The 22215-nt window shown below is 48.7% G+C and overlaps 2 protein-coding genes across 2 annotated transcripts; both read left to right on the forward strand.

Moving 5' to 3' along the window:
* Positions 1 to 7186: 7186 nt before the first annotated feature.
* Positions 7187 to 7737, forward strand: LOC114828379 (zinc finger protein 214). The gene is made up of 2 exons (XM_029112270.1): positions 7187 to 7386; positions 7471 to 7737. Exons 1-2 carry the CDS (start codon positions 7187 to 7189, stop codon positions 7670 to 7672), a joined length of 402 nt encoding a protein of 133 aa, XP_028968103.1. The 3' UTR covers positions 7673 to 7737.
* A 2418-nt stretch (positions 7738 to 10155) lies between these two features.
* Positions 10156 to 20553, forward strand: LOC100898653 (zinc finger protein 64). Its single transcript, XM_029112271.1, has 5 exons — positions 10156 to 10195; positions 10310 to 10582; positions 14291 to 14698; positions 16510 to 16968; positions 20297 to 20553. Exons 1-5 carry the CDS (start codon positions 10156 to 10158, stop codon positions 20551 to 20553), a joined length of 1437 nt encoding a protein of 478 aa, XP_028968104.1.
* Positions 20554 to 22215: the final 1662 nt, after the last annotated feature.

The raw sequence follows: 22215 nt of genomic DNA on the forward strand, positions 1-22215 counted from the left end.
AAAGATTCATCCGAAAGAGTTTAATCATCGAGCATTTCCTAACAGCTGTTCTCCTTTCAGAATCTTGACTGCTCCATTCTGCCATCCCCGGACACTGTGTGAGAGAACCCTGGAAGAATGAATAAAGAACGTCACTGGCGAACTCATTGGAAATTCATCCTGGATCGGGTCGGAGTCCATGTGGTTGCCACTCATGCCGGACTCGCGGCTCAGCGACTGCTAATTCATTTTCTGCCAATTTTATTCTTCAGACAATATGATGGAGCTCCTGCACGGGTGCTGGGATCTGCGAGCGGCAACATCGTCATCGAATCTAGAGTACTCTCATCTCGTTGAAGACGGCAACGGACGCCGATACTGGAAGTGCACGTGTTGCGACTTCACAACGAACTACAAATTCTCCATGAAGCGGCACGAAAACGCTCATCTAGGCGTGCGGCCGTACAGGTGTCCGTACTGCAGTTTCGCCTCCGTAGAGAAAACAAACGTACCACTGCACATCAGAACCAAACACCGTGATCTTCCGGTGCAGGTTCTCATTAGTAACGAGAAAACCACGCCTCAGATAAATATTCACTGACGAGGGATTGATGACGGCAGCGGGAAACTCAAGCGACGCACTCCAAAATAGAGAGTCATAGAATGCTGGTCGATGGTAGGATGGATGACTATGATGAATGCGAGGAAGAATGAATACGGAGAATAGTTGGAAAACTTCAGTTCAGAAGTTCGTATGAACCGAAGGTACACAGAGGCAGAAGGTCGAACTTCGCATTGTCTCGAGACATCCACATTTTGTGCAATTCTGAATCTGGTCACGGTTTTTTCTTGAGCGGTCGAGACCCGCACCCGGTGTCAATATTTTCGGTGACTATTCAATCAAATGTTGATTCGATGAACGAGGAGCCCTCCATCGATGAAAGGAGTCGGTGGAGTTGAGACGAAAAATGCAATATCTATATTTAATCAGGAAGTTAATTAGCAGGAAAAATGTTTCCATGGGTGGGAAACGAATCCGTAGAACAAGTGAGACTCGAATGCGATCGAAGGAATCGGATGCAGGTTTTTCCGACGCGCGGTCGATATATCAGTGAGACGAGTTACTCAAAATACTTCAACCCGAAGAACTCAAAACCTCTATTCGTGAACCCGCGGGGTTCGGAAGCCGGACCAGGTGAATCGTCAAACGATCACATGCGACGGCGAGAGCATACTTGGGGAAGTCACACATTAGTACTTTTATACCGATGACTACTACCGCGGTCCCCACGGATAACGTGATGGTAGATTCTGAGTTGACAGTTATTTTAATTCCTTCTCTTTTAGAGCACCTGAAATAATTTCTAATTTCTACGATGTATAGCTATTGTGATCAGCAGAATAGCTAAGACTGAACCCTGTGCCACAATTAAGATCGACAAAGTACTCAAGGCTTCGTCGAAACGCCCCATTTGTAGATGGCAACTGACTGAGTTGTTTCGCAACGGTATGAGGAATTGGAACGGGAACTTCTGTGTAGATAGCATGGGATTCCCGAAAACGATTTATTCCCCGATGATTTTGCCAAGTTTGGGATGACCACGCGATGGTTATCACGAGAAACACGGAACGGGAGTTGATGATCCAGTGGCTGGACCGGCTTGATCTGTGCCGAACGAGCCCAGAGGAGCTTGAAATCGAAATCATTTGGTGTCCGGACGTTCACTTCAGAAGTGCGTTAAGGACGGATACGAGATCGAGGACTCTAATTGTTGGACAAGCTCCACTAATTTGTCCAACGATCCACCCCTCGCTTCGCTACCCGGTGAGCTAAGCTCGCCATACATTCTCCTCATTTCGATGCCGATAGGAGGTTGATCCCGACGAGCGCGAGGGCTTCGGATTCAACCAGTCTTCCGCAAACTGTAGAGGCGAATCATGATTTCGACTATTTTAGATCAACGCTCCCCGGATTTGTTCGATCATCGACCTGATGATTGTGATTCCGAGGTTTTCGCCTTGGATAGGATTTCTACGATTCCGTTTTGAATAAGAGTTTTTTGTTCGCCGATCGAATTACTCCTCTCTCCCCTCCCCTTGGAAGCCTGAGGGAGGCTGGGGAGGCTTCCATTTTAGTTCAACTGAAGTCACAATTAAGTCTGGTTCGACGAAAACGAACGAAGGAGCACGATGGTAATCCTAGCTTAACGAATGTATTCGTGAATACCTCGATTCCAAAAGTTCGAGACGAATTGCGGAGCAACTGCTGCCGTGGAGCTTGGCAGTAAATTGTTTCCCAGTTGAAATGCAATGTTCTGCTTGTGATATACTCGTCCTATATCGGAAGCCATGATTCAACATGATGACGATAGATATATATGTAATTGAAGATATACACATGAAAGGATATATATATATATATATAAATACAAATTGGAAAAATCCTTTACGAGGAACACACAAAAACAGACACGCAAGGTATGATATAGTCACGAATGATGAGAGGAAGGGAAACGAATCAGCGTGGAGCATTGAGTTCGTGAGCGGAAGCCTGCCTCAGGGTGGCATGGTCTCCGATATTCAGGATCGGATAGCTTGTTTTCGTAGGAGAGTGAAGGCATTCATGCGCGAGTGTGAAGCTCTTCAAATCCCGTACGTGTCTTGACATTGCGGTACGGAGAGTGAGTATGGGTGACGCGTTGGAGTCGACGATCTTTCACTGAGTTACTGTTATTTTTTCACTACAATCTAACGCGAGAATGTCGACTATGAATCGGTGAAACAACGGTAAGTCGATTCGAAGCGAAACGGAAGGACTGAGAAATCCAGTTGTGGGAGGGCTCGGGCGATGTTGATGATGACTCACAACATCTACAATCATTACGCGGCAACATCTTCCATGGTGGCAGCCGCACCGATAATGACATCAACGATTCAAATGATGTGCTTTTTGTGATTATGTCAGCAATCATTCCTCTGGTGTAAATAAAAAATACTCAATTATACCGAAAGAATTTCGAAAATGGAGCATTCTTCTTCAGTGGAGCCTATGTCAGACTAGTCTGGGAGCCACGGTAGTCATCTCGACAGATTCTAATTTCGCGTTTCCTTCCAGAATCCAGGGTCAACACCATGCAGCTGTTCTTCGAGAAAGGACGACGACAGAATGAATCGCGTCCGGCCCATCTCATCCCTCTGAATATAAACGCTGGGACGAGGGCCCTCAGGGGCGTATCCGGCGACCCTCACTTTGTTATCATTTCACATAATGTATGTTCAAGAATGAGCCTCCCGCAATGGGAGCAAACACCCCGCTAGAAGCCCCTTTAGAGCCCCGTGGTAGCGAAGAGCCGATCATCCGAGCTCGCAGATGATCCGAATGCGTTCACTCGTTGCAGAAGATGACGACGATGAGCCGCCCGCGAAACCTCCGGTTCCTCCGATGGTCCGACTTGTGCCGAACATCCTCCTTAGAGCCTCGAACGTTGTGAACGCCAGCCGAAAAGCTGGCGAGCTCCCTCGTATCATAACTAAAATCATCAAAATTCAACCGAAACTCGATCCCGCTCTGGCCGAAAGAGCGAAAGAACTCGCTGCCTCCGGCAATTACGATGAGCTGATCTTCTCGAAGTTCAAGCGAGACGTCGCCAAGGTTCAGCACCAATGCCGGATCTGCGGTTACGATTCGTTTCACCGCAACGCTATCATTCGTCACATGCGCACCCATACTGGAGAAACGCCTTTCAAATGCGGCTACTGTACCTACAGCTCGTCTCAGAAGGCGAACTTAATGCGGCATTTGAAGCAACACGCGGGCGGTCGACAGATCTCTCCCAAAGAGGTCATATCGGTTCAGGAGGACGAAGACGACGAATCCGCCGCTGCGGCCGTCGCTGCGGCAGCCGCGGAGGAGCTCAGGTCTCAGAAGAGACATTTTCCCATCCAGAAACTGGTCAATCACGTTTGAGCACCTGTTCTGGTCATTTTGAGTTCCCTCACGTCATAGAGATCGGTGTATTTTCGTTTCCATTCGTTTGAGTCGTGCTCATGCAGTCTCCGATTCCGTTCCACATCAGGCCAGGAACTTCGTGCAATCCTCGGCGGATGCTCTCTGTCAGGAAGGTGGATGATTTTCAGAGTCGATTTTCTTTTTGGTTTCAATCGACCCTTTGCCCTTGTTTGCCGGCTGAGTTTCTGTGCCAGGGAATTGTTGGACCTATCCATGACCGGAGATCCGGCAGCTTTGATTCGACTCTCTGTTCTCCCACTCGACGATCCGTACCTCTTTTGTTCGCCTGTTTGTGTGTTACTCCGTACGGATTGTAAGTCGTCAGTCGATTCCTGTTTTTCCGACAGCAATAGGTGCTTTCCTTTCTGGTGCGATATTCCAAGGTCTGTGGTTCAGATTTACTCAGGTATACTCAGGTTAGAAGTGAATGTTTTTTAGGTATGTTCCCCATGCAGTGCAATCATCTTTGTATGCGATCGATGGGTCGATTTGCTTGCAGGGCGATCGACCCATCAATCGACAATCAGTCAATCAATCAAACAACCAACCCTGAAACCATCGTCAATCATGTCGTCTCGAGTTCTTCTCCCGGACACGGACAATCATTCAGTCGAGGAATCCAATGTCGTCTTCCTGGTCCGGGGGCTCTCGAGGACAGCGACGCTTAGGTGGGAGCTGTTCCAGCGTGCTATATACTCATCAATCATTTATACCCTATATATGATATATACAATACTACCGAATAGTGTGGCTTGCGGTTCCGAATATCTATCGGTATGTTCGAGTTAGCGATCACCGCTCGGCCATCCATATTGACCTGGTCTATGTACGCCGACTTTTGCCAAATAAGTTCAGGAATCTTCCGGAGCTTGCTCGGAATCCTCAGGATCTAGCGAACTAGGGAACGATGGAGCTGAACTAGGGACTTGTCGACGCTAGTGCAATCTTCTCGATATTAGATAAGGGGAGCATTGATATGCGATTAGTCATACGCATGATACACCACTTCAAACAATCGATTACTTTAGAAAGACACCTGACTTAGTGTCTTTCTGGTTCGAATCTCAAAAGTCAACGCTCCTCCCGGGAGCGCTGCATTTAGTAATGATACTCCTTGCCAAAGATGCCAATCAAAAGAATCGCGGTTCTCCTGAAAGGCTAATCGAGACAATGATTTATATCAAGATCTCATGAACACAACTTCCGTGGAGGGCATTTGGAGCTTGGAAAGATCACGATGGTGAACTTCATGTACACCCGAATAAAGATCCCATAGCTTCAACGATGTAGTCTGACGGAGAAGCGACGAAAACCCAAAACTCGATTGTTCTCAGTGTTCTGTTGTTGCTCCTTTTGTTGAAACGTTCATATAATTATTCCTCTCCGTCGCCGTTCCCGTCTTGGTCTCTGTTGTTATCCTCGTCAATGTTTCGTCGGCCGATATGTCCATCTCGAGTCCTCGTTCTAGAATCTCGTTCCTACGAAGGTCCACCAATGTTCCTATATGTAGCTTCAAACTTCTCCGAATTCTCCGTTCGTCCATGACCTCCACCTTCACCGCAGCCGCTTCGGGTTCACAACATCATCCTTCGGCAGAGAGCGATTGTCTAACATTGTTTTACCGTAGGGCCGCCGAGCGTCAACAGCGATACTTCGAAGGATTCCGCTGACGTCATAGGTCTCCTGCCTGACTCGATTAAAGGTATACTCCTCCAGCAGGGGGGTTCGACCATCTCGACACCGCCGCAGACGCAAGCGCCGCGGAGCTCTTGTCCACGATGTTCGCAGCACGTTCCGCAAGCGGCTCTTCGGAGCCACTTGCGTACCGTTCACAAGATGGCCAACATTGAACCGGCGCAAGAACCGACGCTGCAAGCTCCCAGCATGAGCATCATGGCTGTCGCAACGACCTCTGGCTCTACGACGCCGGCGGTAACCAGCGCGGCAACGAGTGGGTCTGTGAACTCAGTCGCAGCCGCCGTGGCAGCAGCTGCTGCGGTTGCGGCAGCAGCAAGTGTTCCCGTTGCCGATTCTTGCGGACCAATTAATCTCTCAACGAGCGGATCGAACTTGACGAATCCCGAGGGTCGATTTGTCTGTGATCAGTGCCATTATGAGACGAACAATTTACAACACTACAAAATCCACCAGAGGACGCACACGGGCGAGCGTCCTTACAAATGTAGTCAATGTGTCTACAAGGCCACACAGCTCTCGTCGCTCTACCGCCATCAGCGAACTTTGCATCCGCAGGGTCAACAGGGCAAGGAAACTCCGAAAAAGAGCATTGGCCCTTGATTTGCGCTCGACTGTGAGCGACTGCTGCTATTCCTACGGAGGCATCAGTCTGATAGCTTGGTGGAGGATGACAAGCATCGGACGATCAGGAGAGGAGAACGATATTGTTTATCCCGCTCGTTCCCAAGCTCCCTGAGGTGTACCTCCTTATTTCGGGGTTTTAATTATCATTAGGCTTCATAGTGATGGATTTGGGCGAATACATCCGTCGAGAGATCTCGAAAGGCCAAACTTGTGCTATCGTCGGGGGAAATCCCCTCGCACGCTTCGCTTTGTCAGTACTGGTGGTTATCGGAGACTCTGCGCTTGGATTCCACTTCGATCATAGATAATTCTCTTGTCGGGGTCGATTGTCTATAGCTCTCGAGATGGTACTGGCATTCAGTGCATATTCAGCGATCGTTTGAGATGGATACGGATACAATAAAGATGCAACAAAATTATCTTTCCTCTCCTGGTCTTGAGCTCATGTTCATTTTTCTCGCCATGCTGGTGGACGCAGAGGGGCGAGACGCGCCGATTTCATTTCTGCTTTCGCTGCGGTTCTCATTGAGTTCGATCTCATTATATTCGTTTGTCGCCGTATTCAAACTGCTTGCAGTATGGAACCGTCATCATTAGCTTATGTTTGTCGCGTAGATACATAGAGGCTTCTTATATGACAGATTTGATCCGTAGCCCTCCTTATCCCTGCATGACGATTAAGTTTCCGTTTCCCGCTCTTTGTAATCATCTCCGATGGGACTCATCTGCGTTTTCCCCCGATTTCATTTGCATCCTATACCACTTTGGTGGCATCCTCCGTGATTCCGTTTCTCTTCCCGGAGACCTTCTTTTTTTTATTTACCTTACGTTAAAATTTTTGTTTATTTGATGCACTTTTCAGCTCTGGTTTGCTTTATGGATAGTTTCGGTGCGAGTACATCACCCCCAGGACAAGGCAGCGGCTCCTCAAACAACAACAATAATAACAACAATCTCAATCACGTTAACCATAACAGTTCGAATGGCAGAAAAAGCTATAATCAGACGACGACACCAGTCAAATGTGACTTCTGCAGCTATGAGACCACGCATCGAGCCAACATGTATCGTCATAAGTGAGTGATTGGACGGCTGCCGCGAATGCCCAGATCTTCAACGCAGCCTCTAGAGACGCATAATGCTTGTCTTCTTTTTCCTAGGAAAACTCACACCGGAGTCAAGAACTACGAGTGTTCCATTTGCGGAGTGATGACGACCCGGAGCGATAATCTGCGTCAGCACATGCTCGCCAAGCACGGCTACGTTGCTCCTCACATCTCACACAACTCCAGCGGAGCCACGGACATGATCCTGCCGATAACGATTTTCGGCAACAGTAATAACAACAGCAACATCAGCTAGTTCATCGAGAATCCATCGAGTGGTTGATGAGTCGATGAAGTGTCCTATTGGTTTCGTGCGAGAATCCGATCGACGGGTTTTCTCTCACATTGATTCGAATGATTTGTCGACTGCCGTCTCGACGATCTTGATGCGACCCATCGATCATCGTGGTACTACGTACCGAGATCCGAACTCCAGAACGTAAATGAATGGGGAATACATGAAGACGCGAGGGAGGAGGCCCGAAGCTTCTCGTCATCGGGTATGACGATGATGTCCGAACATAACCTCGATCTTGTACAATGCCGATCATCATTTATTCTGTGGAAACTGTCTCACTAATTAGTAAGGGGCGAAACAAACTCAGCAGCGAGTGGGCGGAGCCCCCATGAGAAGAAGACTTCGTACCACCAAAGTGTCTGCGGTCTGCCTCGAATGTTCCGGGTAGACCGTAGCGGGAAACATGAGAGTTAATTGAGTTTTCATACATGCTACCAAATATAACCAACATCAGGATCATTTCGTTGCTATCTGATCGTGTTACAAATGTGAGGATGAAACCGTAGGTTATTTATTGAGTGCGACGTCGCCTCCTAGTCTCAGCGATTGAGAGACGATGCTCATCTCGGAAAAACCAAATGATCGAGCAATCAATGAAGACGGGACTGGAGGAGATCATGACGAATGAGTCCATCGTGAAATCGATGCGAATGAGCTTGGTAACCTTGAGAGAAATTCAGAGTGAGACCTTAGCGGCGTTTGAGTGAAAGATGTGTCGATGCCTGAGCGAGAGAGCGTCCGTATCGCAGGGCTTGTGGTCGACGATTTTTTCCTGGATATCGTTGTCCGTGGAATCCGCGCTCGCATTCGACGGATTCTACTCCGATCTCGCAGGGCATCGCGATGCTCAAATCGCATTTCTCGTTCGGGGAGGAACATGTCCGGGAACTCTCTTTCCATCGGTATCCGGATATCGTCGGCGTCTCTCGAGTGTTTGCTGGTGTATAAACTCATGATCAGTTTCAAGGAGTCACACGTTTCCCCGCTGCGGGGAAAGACGATGCGTGTACAGTGCAAAGACAAAATGCAATTTCTGAAGCCGCGTAGTGAATATATGAATGTATTCTCAACCGTTTCATCGTCGGTTCCCGCCGCTCACCAAAAGATGCACGACAGCCAAGTTCTGATCTCGAAGTGTCTAAATAGGATTTCTCTTTTTCTCCCTCTCTCTCTGTCAAAATTTTTATTCCTCGAATGCGTCTCCCCTCGACTTCACAGTACGGCCGGTGGGAACCAACGAGCGCGTTGACTCACTCTAACCGAAAATGTATACTTCTCAACCGCTATAATTTCCCCAGGACGTTTGTTTTCCCTCTCATTCGACTCCGATATCGATAAGCTTCCATATTCAATCAAAAGTGCAAACGATCGGGTTCAGGGTTCCTTCTGACTCTTTGATGATATACTCAACGAGGATGCGTGTTTTTGGATCGAGTCCATTTCGAGCGTCCGCCATGTGCTACTGAACTGAACTTGTACATTGAATATACGACTGATCAAAGGAGGAGTACCATAAGGTGTATCATGATGATGATGACGATGACTATTATGATGATGACGATGACTATTATGATGAAGAAAATCGTGACGTGATCGTCGGTTCCCATTGGAGCAAAACTAGCAAGAATGACAATCGGATTTTCGACAGCGAAGATGAGCCAGAACAATATCCGAAATGGGTCGATTACGGGGGTCTCAGTAGTTCGACGACCGTCTTCGAGAGATCCGCAGTGGTGAACGTCCGAGGAATCACACAATAAAGTGTCACTATTTCCAAACTGTATCTTCAATCATGTGTGGCATTCACGTCCAATCGGAGGCATGGCTTCATTTCTCGTTCCACTGCAAGAATACCCGATAGGAAACGTTCCCATCTCCCCCGATTTCGGCTCATTCATGTGCACAGATCTCACCGGAGAGATCAGCGAGGCCGAATTCGATTCCCTGCTCGGAATTCTAGACATTCGGGTTATCTTCGAGAGAAGGTCTATCACCTAGCTCTCGCTCAAACGAATGTTTCTGATCTTTTTTAATTCTGTGAGTTTGCCGTGTTTCTAACAGTACTAACTGCAAAATTTACTTCCAGGTACGTGTGGATGTCCGCGCCAACTCGATGATTGCATCGGATCCTCTAGAATCCACAGAATAGGACTGAAGAAATAAACGTGGATTTGATGGGAATGCCTGGAGGGGCATCCCTGAGAATAAACCGCGAATCTCACGTGTCCTTCTATAGCTCACCGTCGCGAGAAAATTTGCTTTGATTGCCGAGACCGCGGTTCTCTGAGGGAGGTTCTCATTGTAGACTCGGACGTCCGAGGAGGGAGCCCGGGCCCCCTCTCTCACGAGCTCTCTTCGCAAGTCGATCGTCTCAGTCTCCCTCGGCATTCTGAGCTTCGTTTTCATTTGTCGAATAATTTCCTATTCTGCTTCGTCTCGTGATGAGCAAACTATGGGTTGCTTCTTCGGTGGATGCTTCACGTTGGTTTTCGATGAAGAACGCATCGTTTCAGTTGCGCGTGCTCCACCGACTTAGTGATCGTGCTCTCGACCAGTGACGGGTCTTTACTGAGCATGTCGTGTTTTGTGTTGCAGAAACGTTCGTCCCGGACCTCGGCAACTGCTTGAGTGCCACGAGTCGACATCCTAACAATCGTCGGTGTCCGCTGTGCGATAAAATTTTTCCATTGAAAAGAGACCTCGAGCGCCACATGGTCAAGCATACGGGTCTCAAGCCGTATCCGTGTCCATACTGTCCCTTCAGGACAACTCGACGGGAGCACGTATCTAATCACGTGAAAAATAAGCATATCTCGCTGTACGCCGAATACATGGATTTTGTGCGGGCTCGCAAACAACGATACCTCGGTTTGAGGCCGCTCGAGTTCGAAGAAGAAATTTAGTGAAATGTTATAGCTGAGAGAGTCTCTCCCGCGGTTCTCGCGCCGTTGTCGCCGTTGTTAATACTATTTACTAGCGAGTTCGTCAGATTGTGATCACACCGTTGAGCGGAAACGTGCGTAGAGGGGGAGTGGAAACAGAGTGATTGTGATGAGAAGTTAAGGCTGCTCAATGTCGGCTACAAAGTGGCGACGCGCATCGTCAGCTAAGGAATGAAACAAACAAAACTGCCATACGACGCCGACACCAACTGTAAGTCAAGCGATTGAGCCACGATCTCTTGAAAGTTACCGTCGGGAATTCGGAGACGTCGACATCAACCGTGAGTCAGTGACCCAATCAACAGTTATAGGTACAAGGTGATGATAGATTTATCTGCTATTATTATTCTCCAAGCCTTACATCATCTATTGAATCGTGTGATTGCCTAGAAAACCGCGATCTGGTGGCGAACAGATGGTGCAGTGTGTAAATAGAGTCTGTTCGAGCGGGTTGAGCTTCATGGAGGGCGACCGGGTCGCTCGATCAGAGAACGGTCCCGGCAGATGAGATTGCGGTGGCTGGTGCGCAGACCCCAATCAGGGACGATCCCGGCGCCTTTGTCGCTAGCTGCAACGATTCAGGGAAGGGAGGCTCTTAATTCGGTCTCCGGCTCTTGAGGCTCTTGTCGGTGTCTCGCGGTATGGATTGGGTTCGAGCGGCACGGTATCGCTTCCAACTCCACCTTCGGTGCCCAGAGGAGCCCCGTCATTTCGTCTCGAGAAACGCAACTTCAGAAAAGCTGCTCTCGGAAAGTAGTTCACTTCGGGGTTATCGTGCGACTCCGCAATACCTGCGCTCTAGCAGGACGCCTCGAAATGAGAGATCCCAGCCACACTCGTTGAGAGTCTTGGCGGTCGCCCTCCGAGTGGAACTTAAGGTCGACGAACACGATCTCGAAGGCATTTCACGGAGCAGAGCTCGACCTGGGAGGAGCTTCCTCCCGGATTACTCGAGCACCAGCCAATATTCTCCTCAAGCATTTTGTTCCGCGGTGCACCGTGCCGATGTTTCGGGAACATTTCTTGTCCGAAACCCTCTGATTCGCTCCGAAGACCCACATCGGGACATATCAGTGTCGTCAATATCCGTTTTTCCTTCCTGGTGCCCGGTTTCGAAATGGTGATCGGCTTTTGGGAATGAGATATTTCCGAGCCATCGCCGGGAGCGACCGACGACACTGTTTGTCCTTCATTTAGAACGATGTCCGCAGAGAAGAACTGATCTAGGTAAGCAGGCGCCTTAACTGCCTCCCTCGCTGTTGTTAGCTTGGCGAGGTTCGGCATTCGCATAGGCTTAAATTTGTGCAATTGTAAGAGTCGAAGAGAGTTTTTTCCTGCGACGACAAATAGCATTTACATACAAACCTACATATGAGAATATATCAAATATCAACGTATAGAAAATCGATCAGCGGGAATCGTGTTAATATAACTTAAGTAATCAGTTGTATGGTAGTGTGAAATTTCCGCCATGGAGCTCCCGAGACCGTCAGAATCGCAATTCGGCACGGCGAGCTTGTCTGCCAAACGGCGGTCGATCGGTGATATTCTCGGCGGAGAAGAGCCCTGCTCGAAGCCGATGGGGAGGCTCGAGTTGATTTTTCGGAAGCTCCGATGGGCCCTGATTATCAAACGCGGCTCCGCGAAGCGATTGGTCACTCAGCCTTCCGGACGGAGAAATTTATCGTATTTACAAGCCTGTTCCTCTTATCACACTACATCTGATCGAGAAGGTCTGCGGTCGATTCGTCGAAATCGAAGCCGAATCTACACACGCCTCTGCAGAGCGATATCGTTCCATCGCGGCCACCGTGATCATTGTCGAGCCTCCGAAATTCGGGAGGATCGCTCTCGCAGATCTTCCCGAAGAGGTGGGCTGTGCATGGTGAATGTCGAGCCGATCGTTCCGCGGCCCCTATCGGAGATTCCAGGCTCCGGCGCAGTCATTCCGGAAGAAATCAAACCAGTAGCAAAGCCCCGATGCAGTATTGATTCATGATGTTCGGTGTCGTTTATCGACGGATTCCTTATTGATTTTTGTCCGCTTCTGATGGGCTTGTTCTTGTTTCGCCCGAATCCAAGACTATCAACATCTGTTACGACATGAGTCCCAACGCTGGGAGTGCGGCATTTCGTTACCCAATATCTCCACGGACGACGAGAACTCACTTGCAATGAGCCTTCTACGCATTCCTGATGCGAGAGAGCTCCATTCCAGTGTTGCATCAGCACCTTGCTGTGCGCACCACCTATCGTCGGAGTCCGTCAACCAAAGATCTTTTTGATCATACAGCCGCGTGATGTTAAGAGAGTTCTATTCTATGATTAGTACTCAGACTGAGATACTTACTACTTAAGCCGAGTGTAAAGAGGATAGCGAATAAATCAATTTATTTTTCTTCTCCTTGATGTAGGTCTTCTGAATCATATTTCGTCTCTCCTTCTCAGAGATACGAAGAAGCTTCGAGGAGTCTTCCATTCCAGGAGAAAGTGATCAGGTCAGCTCAGGGACTGTTCGAGCCGAGGGCAGTTCGGCCCACTCGGGCGGAACGCCCTTCGCTCCAAGGCTTCAGCACCATCAATGCAGGGGATCGGAATTCGGAAGGAGAACCATCGACCCTTCGGCTCGTTTCGTACCTCAAGCTCGATTTGGCTCGATGCTGGATCGTCGACCAGCCCCCCCCCCGCATGTTATTCGCTATCCCATCGCATGTCCGTGGTTTTCGGAGGGGGGCGGACGAAGTGATTACGGATCATGTCTTTCGGCGTCCGACTCGTTGTCAGACTGCCCTGATGCTATTACGACCTCACAAGTTCGACTTCGGTGAGCCAGCATGAATGCATGAATCGCCCCCTCCCTGACCGAGCTCTGCCTGGGACCGCACCTCAGAAAGTCTGTCTTCAGATGAATCGAAAACATCGTACCTCTGGGGTGAGAGAGATTTCGCCGAGAGAGCGATCAGCGCTCGCCCAGTGTACGCGTAAGCTCTCTTGCGTAGACGGAGAAGTCTGAGCCTGTTCACAAAAATGATGTTTATGGTATGGAAGATTATTTCGCTACTATCATCGGGATCATGCCCATCATGTTCCCAATATTAACTCTTCTCCTCCCGTTGTGCTTGTGCCGAATGCCTAATCTGATGGACGGTATTGTGCTCGCCCTGCCCGCTAACCGAATCCGAGCGGATTATTTGCTCCGGCTTCCGCTCGAAGTCTCTTGTATCACACATATCTGATCCGTGTTTTCCTTGCAGAATCCTCCCGCTTGCTGCCCTAAGAATACTGCTTTGAGCGCTAGTGATTTTGTCATCCTGAGCTCGTCTGCGGCTCTCCATATGACGATCTCCTCGGTTGCTTCCGAAGCTGCCTCTTTATCCGCTGAGCCTTTACCGTTTTGTTCCTGTCCGGAAATCTCTTTCTGGCTTCGTGTGGCCTCTCCGTTGATCAATAAAGAGTGAATTTTACTGAGTTCGTCGCGATTTCCTCCTCACCCGTTTCCTTTGCCCGCTGTTCCTCGTATTGACTTTGAGTTCCTCTCCCCGGCTTCTGATTTCGCTCCCTTATCGTCAGTCTGCCCTTGTCATTGAAGTTTCTTGCCTGCTGGATCAGCCTCACATAGCCGCAGTTTTTCCAGACATAAACTTCAACAATGTCGGCGGACCCGGACTCTCGAATTACATCTCGTGCAACGGCTACGACCGCTTCATACACACCGACGGCGAGGGCAACAACCTGTGTCTTATCTGCCAGTATTCAGTGAAGCACCGACGGAACATCTATCGACACATATTGACGCATACGGGCGATAAGCCTTTCCGGTGTACCTCCTGTGAATTCCGAAGTTCTCGAAGCGATAAACTCAAGCACCACATCAAGACAAAACATCAGAACGAGAGTATCATCATACCGGACGTGTCCGTCATCACTGTCAACAACGAAAATCTGCCCTGCAGGCCCAACGTCACGCTCCATCTTCTGCCCATTGGAGACGTTGAGAATCCCGCGGCACCCAAGCGATCTGACAAGAAACGGACCGCATCAGGTAAAAAATCAAAGGACTCATCGGAAGAAAACATGGACTGAACGACGCGCGGTCTCGCCGCTGAACGGACTTGCCAACCGGTTAGCTCAGTCGTTCGGAAAATTTATAAGCCATAATTTTACAACTTACGCTTCACTGGAATAACCTCATGTGCAAAACTCGCTATACCACGTTGATATGAAATATTGCTCACTATGGAAAATAGTGATGTCCAGGCCTGGATCTCCCCCCGACGGATTCGAGGGGAATGGGCCGTGGACGAACGAGCTTCACGAACGTGCCATTCTCATAGTGTCGATCGCATAGAGCGCGACCATGCAATGATCTCTTTTTTCAAGATATTGATGATGTGCATGTATGATCCCTGATAGTTACGGCTGAAAGAGTTCCCTGCAGTACAGACGCTACCGAAGCGTTCGAGCGAGGACGCTATCTGGACCTAGGGCCGCCGAAGTGTTCCTTACCGTACCGAGGCGCAAGAGGCGCGATAAACATTGTTTACTCGTTTCAGCACTATACCCTCGTTGAGTGCAAGCAGAGTACATTTGATTGTACCACGGAGGAGTACCTGAACAGTTTCGAGCTATGTATCCTTACCTGACCCAATATCTCTTTACGAAAGGTCACCGTCTCTAGATCTCAAGATGCCACGGAAACCGAGCGGTGCCCCCGAAGATTGCCCTAAGTGAGGCCTGAACGTTCTTTATTCCATCAGTATATTGATGATAACCGATGATCTCTCTAAGAAGCATCCTCGAATTCACTCGATGACATCCAGTGATCTAGTCGATGCTTCTTCATTTATGGATCTCTTTGCGCCGATTTATTTGCTCAAAGGATGCCAATCATATTATTCCACGATCTCGACCGATCAAATCGTTCCTCAACTAGACGGTTTCGTCTGCTTTCTGACATCTTGCGACGAGCTCACTGCGGTCGCAGAGTGTAGAAACGCGATCCGCCATGCATCTGATCTCGTTGGAAGAGCACAATTCTAACCTCTCTGGAAAGTATTAGGAACCCATGTTAACTGGACACTTGTTACTATACAGTATGCAAAACAGAAAGCAAGAAGTGACTTACTTTAGATTTAATCTCTCCTCGACAACCGATCATGTTACGACGATATATTCTCAGCCATGCCTCAATAAAACGTATCGGAATAATAATGCGAGATACAAGCGTGCTGCTTGATGGATGGGGACCTTGGGGTACGCTTCGCAGATCGACGAATAGTCGGAATTATCGATTGGAGCAGAACTTAACGAGCGTTCTTCTTCCAGATGATACCGGACTCTGAGGACGGAGGATCCATTATTTGTTCATCTTCTGATTCTGACTGTCGTCTTTGCCACAAGAGCGCTCTTCTGCATGCATGTGACAATAAAAATCTGTCCTGTTCCTCCGATCTGATGAAAGATCGAGTTGACTGCTTGTAGCCGATGGTCTCGTCTGCGATAGACGCACGTAATTTCGATAACTAACCCAGCGAACGTCGGACCGTTCAGCAACTCGGGAGATACGACTGAGGTCTCCCTCGACTGAACTAACAACTATGCGAGACTTCCAGTTTCCGTGTATGAATGTATGCCATGTGACTTTTCCATTAACTCGCTTACTTACTTCTCCATTCTCGGGCTTATTTACCTACTATTCCACTCGTCTCTAACACGGTACGTACCTTGAACAGCTCACATTTGTTCGGACTTGCATGCCTCGACCGAGACCTCCGACAAGTTCAGGGTTGTCCGCCGCATACTGAATTCCCGAGATGGAGCTGTCAAATTCATCTAAGAGCGATCCTTTTGCAGAAATACTTCAAGATATGCTAATGTACGGGAGGATAGCGCAATCGTCTCCGCTGGAAACTTCACCACCCAACTCTTCCTTGTACAAGAAGTTCTTTTCTTGCCATGTTTGCGGATACAACACCCACATCAAGAGAGCTCACGAGCGACACATATTGACGCACACGGGCGAGAAACCCCACAAGTGTGATTACTGCGACTTCCGCTCAAACCGCAAGGACAACCTACTGACCCACGTCAGGAAGAAGCATCAAAACTCTGCAATGGCCCTCCAGCTTCTTCTGCAAGCGCAGGAGAACAGCAATAGCAGCATCATCAATAATAACAGTGCATTGAGTTTAAGCGGCAGCGGCAACATCAACAACAACGACAGCTCCACCATCAACCTGAACAATGGAAACAACAACAGCAGTAGCAGCAACAGCAGTGGTGGCGGTCACAAGCACAGCACCCGGCACAGGAGTAACAGGAACAGCAACAATTCCCCAAAGCATTCCACTTCGACTTTGAGTCCGAACGGATTTTCTCTTCTGCCGCCATGAGCTCAGGCAGAGAGAAGGAGGATCTTCGGAACCGCAGCAAAGTAGTAGGATTCGGAAGAATCTCAACAGTCAAGAATCTTTTTTACAAACAACGATTGAACGAACGAACGGAAGATCAACTAACTTACCATTTCGAGAGAAGCTCTTCAAATATTCATGTTAATATTCTATATACAAACGAAGTTAGGCGTGCTCTCAGACGATAGACGTACCCACACCGATTGACAGATGCAACGGCAAAAATCTACATTCATGACAGCGGCTGTCAGAGATGGCGGAGACGTCGACGCGACCATGAGTTTTTCGCAAATACAGGCGATGGGGCAAGGGCAGCTCAAAACTTGCGGCACATTTCCACTTACGGATAGATTTCCACTGTACTTCGTGGAGAGACCGACTTGTTCATATCCCAATCTCATTATCGAGCGATCATTCCGAATATCCCGCGGAGGCAATCCTCATCCCTTGTTCGAGCAGCCTCAGACTCTCGGGAGCAAGCCTCGATTGCGCACGGCATGTTCGGGGCTCCGTGATTGGCCAAGAGAAAAAAATCGCGGGATTGAGCCATTCCGAGTTGAATTCATTCCGACGCTGATGAGGAGGATAATGAATCTCTCCGCTCGTCGAGGTCACAAGCCTGGAACCGGCATTCCGAGCATTCGTTGTATCCACTGGTTGCCGATAATCCTGGACAACGAGCTCAAAGAAACTCACGATACATTCCTTCCCCTCTCGACGATCGCGAATTAAAAGTTACGTCGCGTCACGTCATCCGGCCGCGGATGTTTCTGCTTCCCAAAGCTCGGGAGTCGCCGTATTCAAGGTCGACGTAAAACTCGAAAATATCCACGAGACTGTCCATCGTTCCCGAAGGCGTGTTCCGAGAATATCCGTAGATATTCACCGATCGTCCGAAGGAGGCTATTTCTCGATTCCGGACTGAATTCCGGGGTGATCGCATAGCTAAGACTTCGCAGGAAAGATGGTCTTGTGTCGGAATATTCCGCGTTGTGGTATCACCAATTTGGAGTCCATGGTTGCCGCTGCTATCGATGTAGTGTGCGAAGTGACTTTTTCAGATGTCAGCTATGTATTCCTGTTCCCCAATCTCAACTTACCCTTTAATATCGTCCCTGAATCGGCTGCAAATCGACTTACATTTTATCGAAGTCGAGCGTTTGCTCACGGTGACCTTGATGCCGACCAGTTCTGCTTTTAAGAATCATCGTTCTGTTCATTTATAGTTCAGGGGTGGCGCCCATACTCCGGCCTGCGGAGACATGGTTCCTAAGACTCGTGACGGGGGACATCTGTAGACGGACAATCGCGAGGCTACCTGCTCCCATGCTACCGATGAGTCTCTATCGGGGGAATCGGTGGGGGTTTCCGAGCAGCTGCCCCGAGTGAGCTTGAAGAGCTCCGTCCGTCCCTTAGTCTACCCGTCACAATTAATACTCTCTGCAGGTCTCGCATAAATGCATGATGTCGCGAGCCTGGATGGCCGGAGACATCCAAAGAGATCCAAAGATACTCTGGTTATATGAATGATACTGTATTGTATATGCTATGAATTCTTTCTTTTTTGAAGAACAAAACTATTTTTGTATTGAACTAAGCCTCGATCCGACCGGTCAGTCCCTCTCCTGATCAAATGAGACGAGCACCGCGACAATACCAACCTCCTCCTCGGAGCATCGCGGTGTTCAGGTCAATCGTGTAGCCCGCTGCGTTCGAGAAGCTGAGCGAGCCGAAGAGTTTTCCATGAGACCGAGTGGAGGCCACCCGTAAGCGTTTCTTCCCCGGCCTTTAATCGGGTGGAGCGTGTAGCGTGGCGATAGGTCGCCTCCGGACGAAGTATTAGCCTCTTTCGATCCCACGGGGGGCTGACCGAGTCGCCGAAATTCTGCGAAGAAATATTTGACTTGTTGAACTCAGTCTTCGCATACAAGGATCTGAAGCTTACTCAATCTTTACCGACAAAGGGCGACGTGCAACCGAACATATTCTCTGATTCTCTGGAATCGATTCTTTAAAACAATCTTGTAGAACAATTTTATACCTTCAATTTGTGCCGGCCTCCTAGACTTTTCCTCTCCATTCATGGAGTCGTTGTTTCATGGAGAATCATTCCGAAAAGCACTGACCTATCCACGCGGATGGGTGGGATTTCGAGACAGATGAAGCTACAGACCTATATATGTATTTTTAGGCGAACACTCACTTAGCCCGATTTGTCCTAGACTCATACGGAGTAGTCACAAAGCTGCAATAAGTTGTCTCCTGATCTTGCTCTTGATCATCCTTTGTCCATGTGTCCTGGGAAGAAGCGAGCGCGAACAAGCAAGCAAGCTCGTAAGTAACCCGATTAAGGGACCCAAGCGATCGATTGCCCATCGGTTGACTTCGCCACTCAAACTAGCCAGACACGGATCAACTCAAGCAAAAACATCTCTTGGTATCTTTCAATCTTGAAGGTTTCAGGGTAGGGCCTTACAACGATAATGACTATGATCGCGTTCTTATGCATCAATTTACTTCATCGCTACCTTGAAGTCTATGCGAAACGATGAAACTCAAAGAGGAAAAGCACTGAAGTGAAGTGCTTCTTCTTGATGCGAAAGAAATTTATCTATCAAGGTCCGCAATAGTATCAAGCGGATACCCCTCTTGATCCACTGACAAACGCAGCAGAAGAAGACTCAGCGACGGAAATGTGCAACGAATAATCAATCATAAGCTACGTTTATGAGTGAATTTATACAACATCTCTATAAATATATTATATATATACCCCATGAATGTAGAACGACTCGATTCACGAGCGAAAGAATTCCAATGAATAAACTCATGTTGCATTCCAAAAACCCCGGACTCCAGAGTTCGCGAGTGTTTGTTATTCACCGCCAGAGCTCCCGAGGATCCGGATGCAGCCCGTAGTAGAAGTACTGCGGAGTTAGACAGGAGGTCCCCCCTGAAGATTATCCTCCTCTATCGGTATATGTTTCGGATCGGATCATATCCATCGAGTTTGGAGTTCGAGCTCATCCCACCTAGATCCAAGATCCGCAACCTCGGAGTCCTTTCCCGTTCCGTTACCAACCACTCCCTTAGCTTTGTTCACTGCACCAGCTTTCCCAACGCGTCGTGAGTCGTTCTCAAACATTAGATTCGGATGTTCTACGGACGCCGAAAGCTGTCCGTCAAGTCAGGGCCAACCGAACTAATTTGACTTCTTTCTCCATTCACAGATTTCTTCGATCTCGAGAACTGCAACGAGTTTGGGAAATATAAGTGTCCGTACGATCATTGCGCCTACATCACCAATCGACGATTCCCGCTATCGCGGCATCTGCTCACGCACACGGGCGAGAAGCCGTTTCGGTGTTTACACTGTCACTACTCGTGTTCTAGGAAGGACGCTCTGAGCTCTCACATGGCTCGAAGACATCCGTTCACCCTCGACGGTTCCAGGGATCAGGAGGACTTTTCTCGGATTTTATCGTGAGCGACTGATAAGCGACTGACGGAGCACTGGGAAGCTCCCGGGAGGATAGTTCCTCTGTCGAATATCGCTCGCTGAGCTCTGCATTTGAGTTGGGGATTTAGGTAGCTAGCTTGGACGTTGTTCCGACCGTGTGAGATTTCGGGTGGTTTTTTGACCGAACTCCCATGATGCGCGATCCCCTATGTATGACATTAATCGGATTCACAACGACGCCGAGGATCTTCTCTCGACCATTGCAAACGCAAAGCGATCGTTGCCAGGTTTCATTCGAACCGTACCTGCGTTCGGATCGATATTGGTTGGATTGACAAAAAGCATTTAAACGAGGAGAGTTGTGAGGATTGACCAGGAGATACATGATTAAGTCGACGATTGCATCAAACTTTGGGAGTGTGATATCGGGATGAGTGCGAGCATTTATATTTGAGGTATTCCCCAGTTTTAGTTGAGCGCCCATAGAAGTTTTAGCGCAATTAGGAAAATCATTCCGGCAGCCGTCCGCATTTCGAGACTGGAATCGAAGGTTCGTTATTTTTTGTGATCCCGCTCTTCGGTCATTCTTATGCTCTTCAAAGGCGTTGGTCGCTGTGGCCAGATCCCGCGACCTCTCTTCATCCACTAATGAGCGGATTCGGTCTTTGAAGTTCGCGGAGAGCACAGCGCCGATGCCTGGGGTTACCGATAGCGATGAAGGAGTAGACCGTGATTATTTATTGCGTATAGGTAGTAGGCGATGTAAATCGCAGGCTGGTACGCGAATTGAGGCCTTCGTGATGGAGTTTCACGTGATGGAACAGATTTGTTTAGGCGAGGCTTCGTCGTTCATTTAGGGGAAACGGGAGACGCGAACGAAAGGGATAGGGGCAATATCATCGATCATATCTAGTCAGAGGTATTTGCGTCCGAGCGTACTCCGCTTCGGAGATTTGTGGAGGCTTCTCGGCCGAAGGGAGCCCATGTACGAAAATCTGTTCAAGATATTCTTTGCTATGAATGGACGTTATGAGAACAAAAGCAGTTTCCCAACGCTCTTGACCGCTTCGTTCGAGTAACTTAGCGCTAGTCATTTTGTTGAGGCTTCTGCGGAGGTCGGGCGCAACTAGCGGGCATAGTGCATTCGCGTTTGAACCATTCCTTTACGGCTTATTCAACCGTGGCGGCAACGACATACGAGACATAAGCAGCACTCCAACCACCAACCAATCTCTCTATACAGGAACAAGTAAACAAGAATCAGATATATGGACATCGCTTTTATATTAAGTATATTCCTACACATGTTGCATTTACTATTACCGATTGGATTCGACCGATATGACCTGCTTATCAAGAGCTTGATTCCGAAGGAACAATGGTCGTTCCGGAGGGGCTCATGGACCTGAACCATGAGCCGAAAAGCATCGTGGAAGAATGAATAAAAGTTTGGATCTGAAAATTTCACGCGGCGTTTTTCCATGAGTGGGTTTCGACATTGAGCCCGAGAACCATCAGCGCGAGAAAAAATGGAGAGCCAGACTAACGTATCGAATCTTTCAGAGAATACCGTTTGGGATCTGGATTGGAAACGGCGGACCACTCCGCTCCAGGCAGGGCCTTCATGAATGAGAGACGCTCCGTCGGGATTCGTGTGACCGCCTCCTTCACTGGATCCACGGAGAGTGT

This window comes from Galendromus occidentalis, unplaced genomic scaffold, assembly GCF_000255335.2.
Source record: "Galendromus occidentalis unplaced genomic scaffold, Mocc_1.1 scf7180000077488, whole genome shotgun sequence".
Classification (NCBI taxonomy): domain Eukaryota; kingdom Metazoa; phylum Arthropoda; class Arachnida; order Mesostigmata; family Phytoseiidae; genus Galendromus; species Galendromus occidentalis.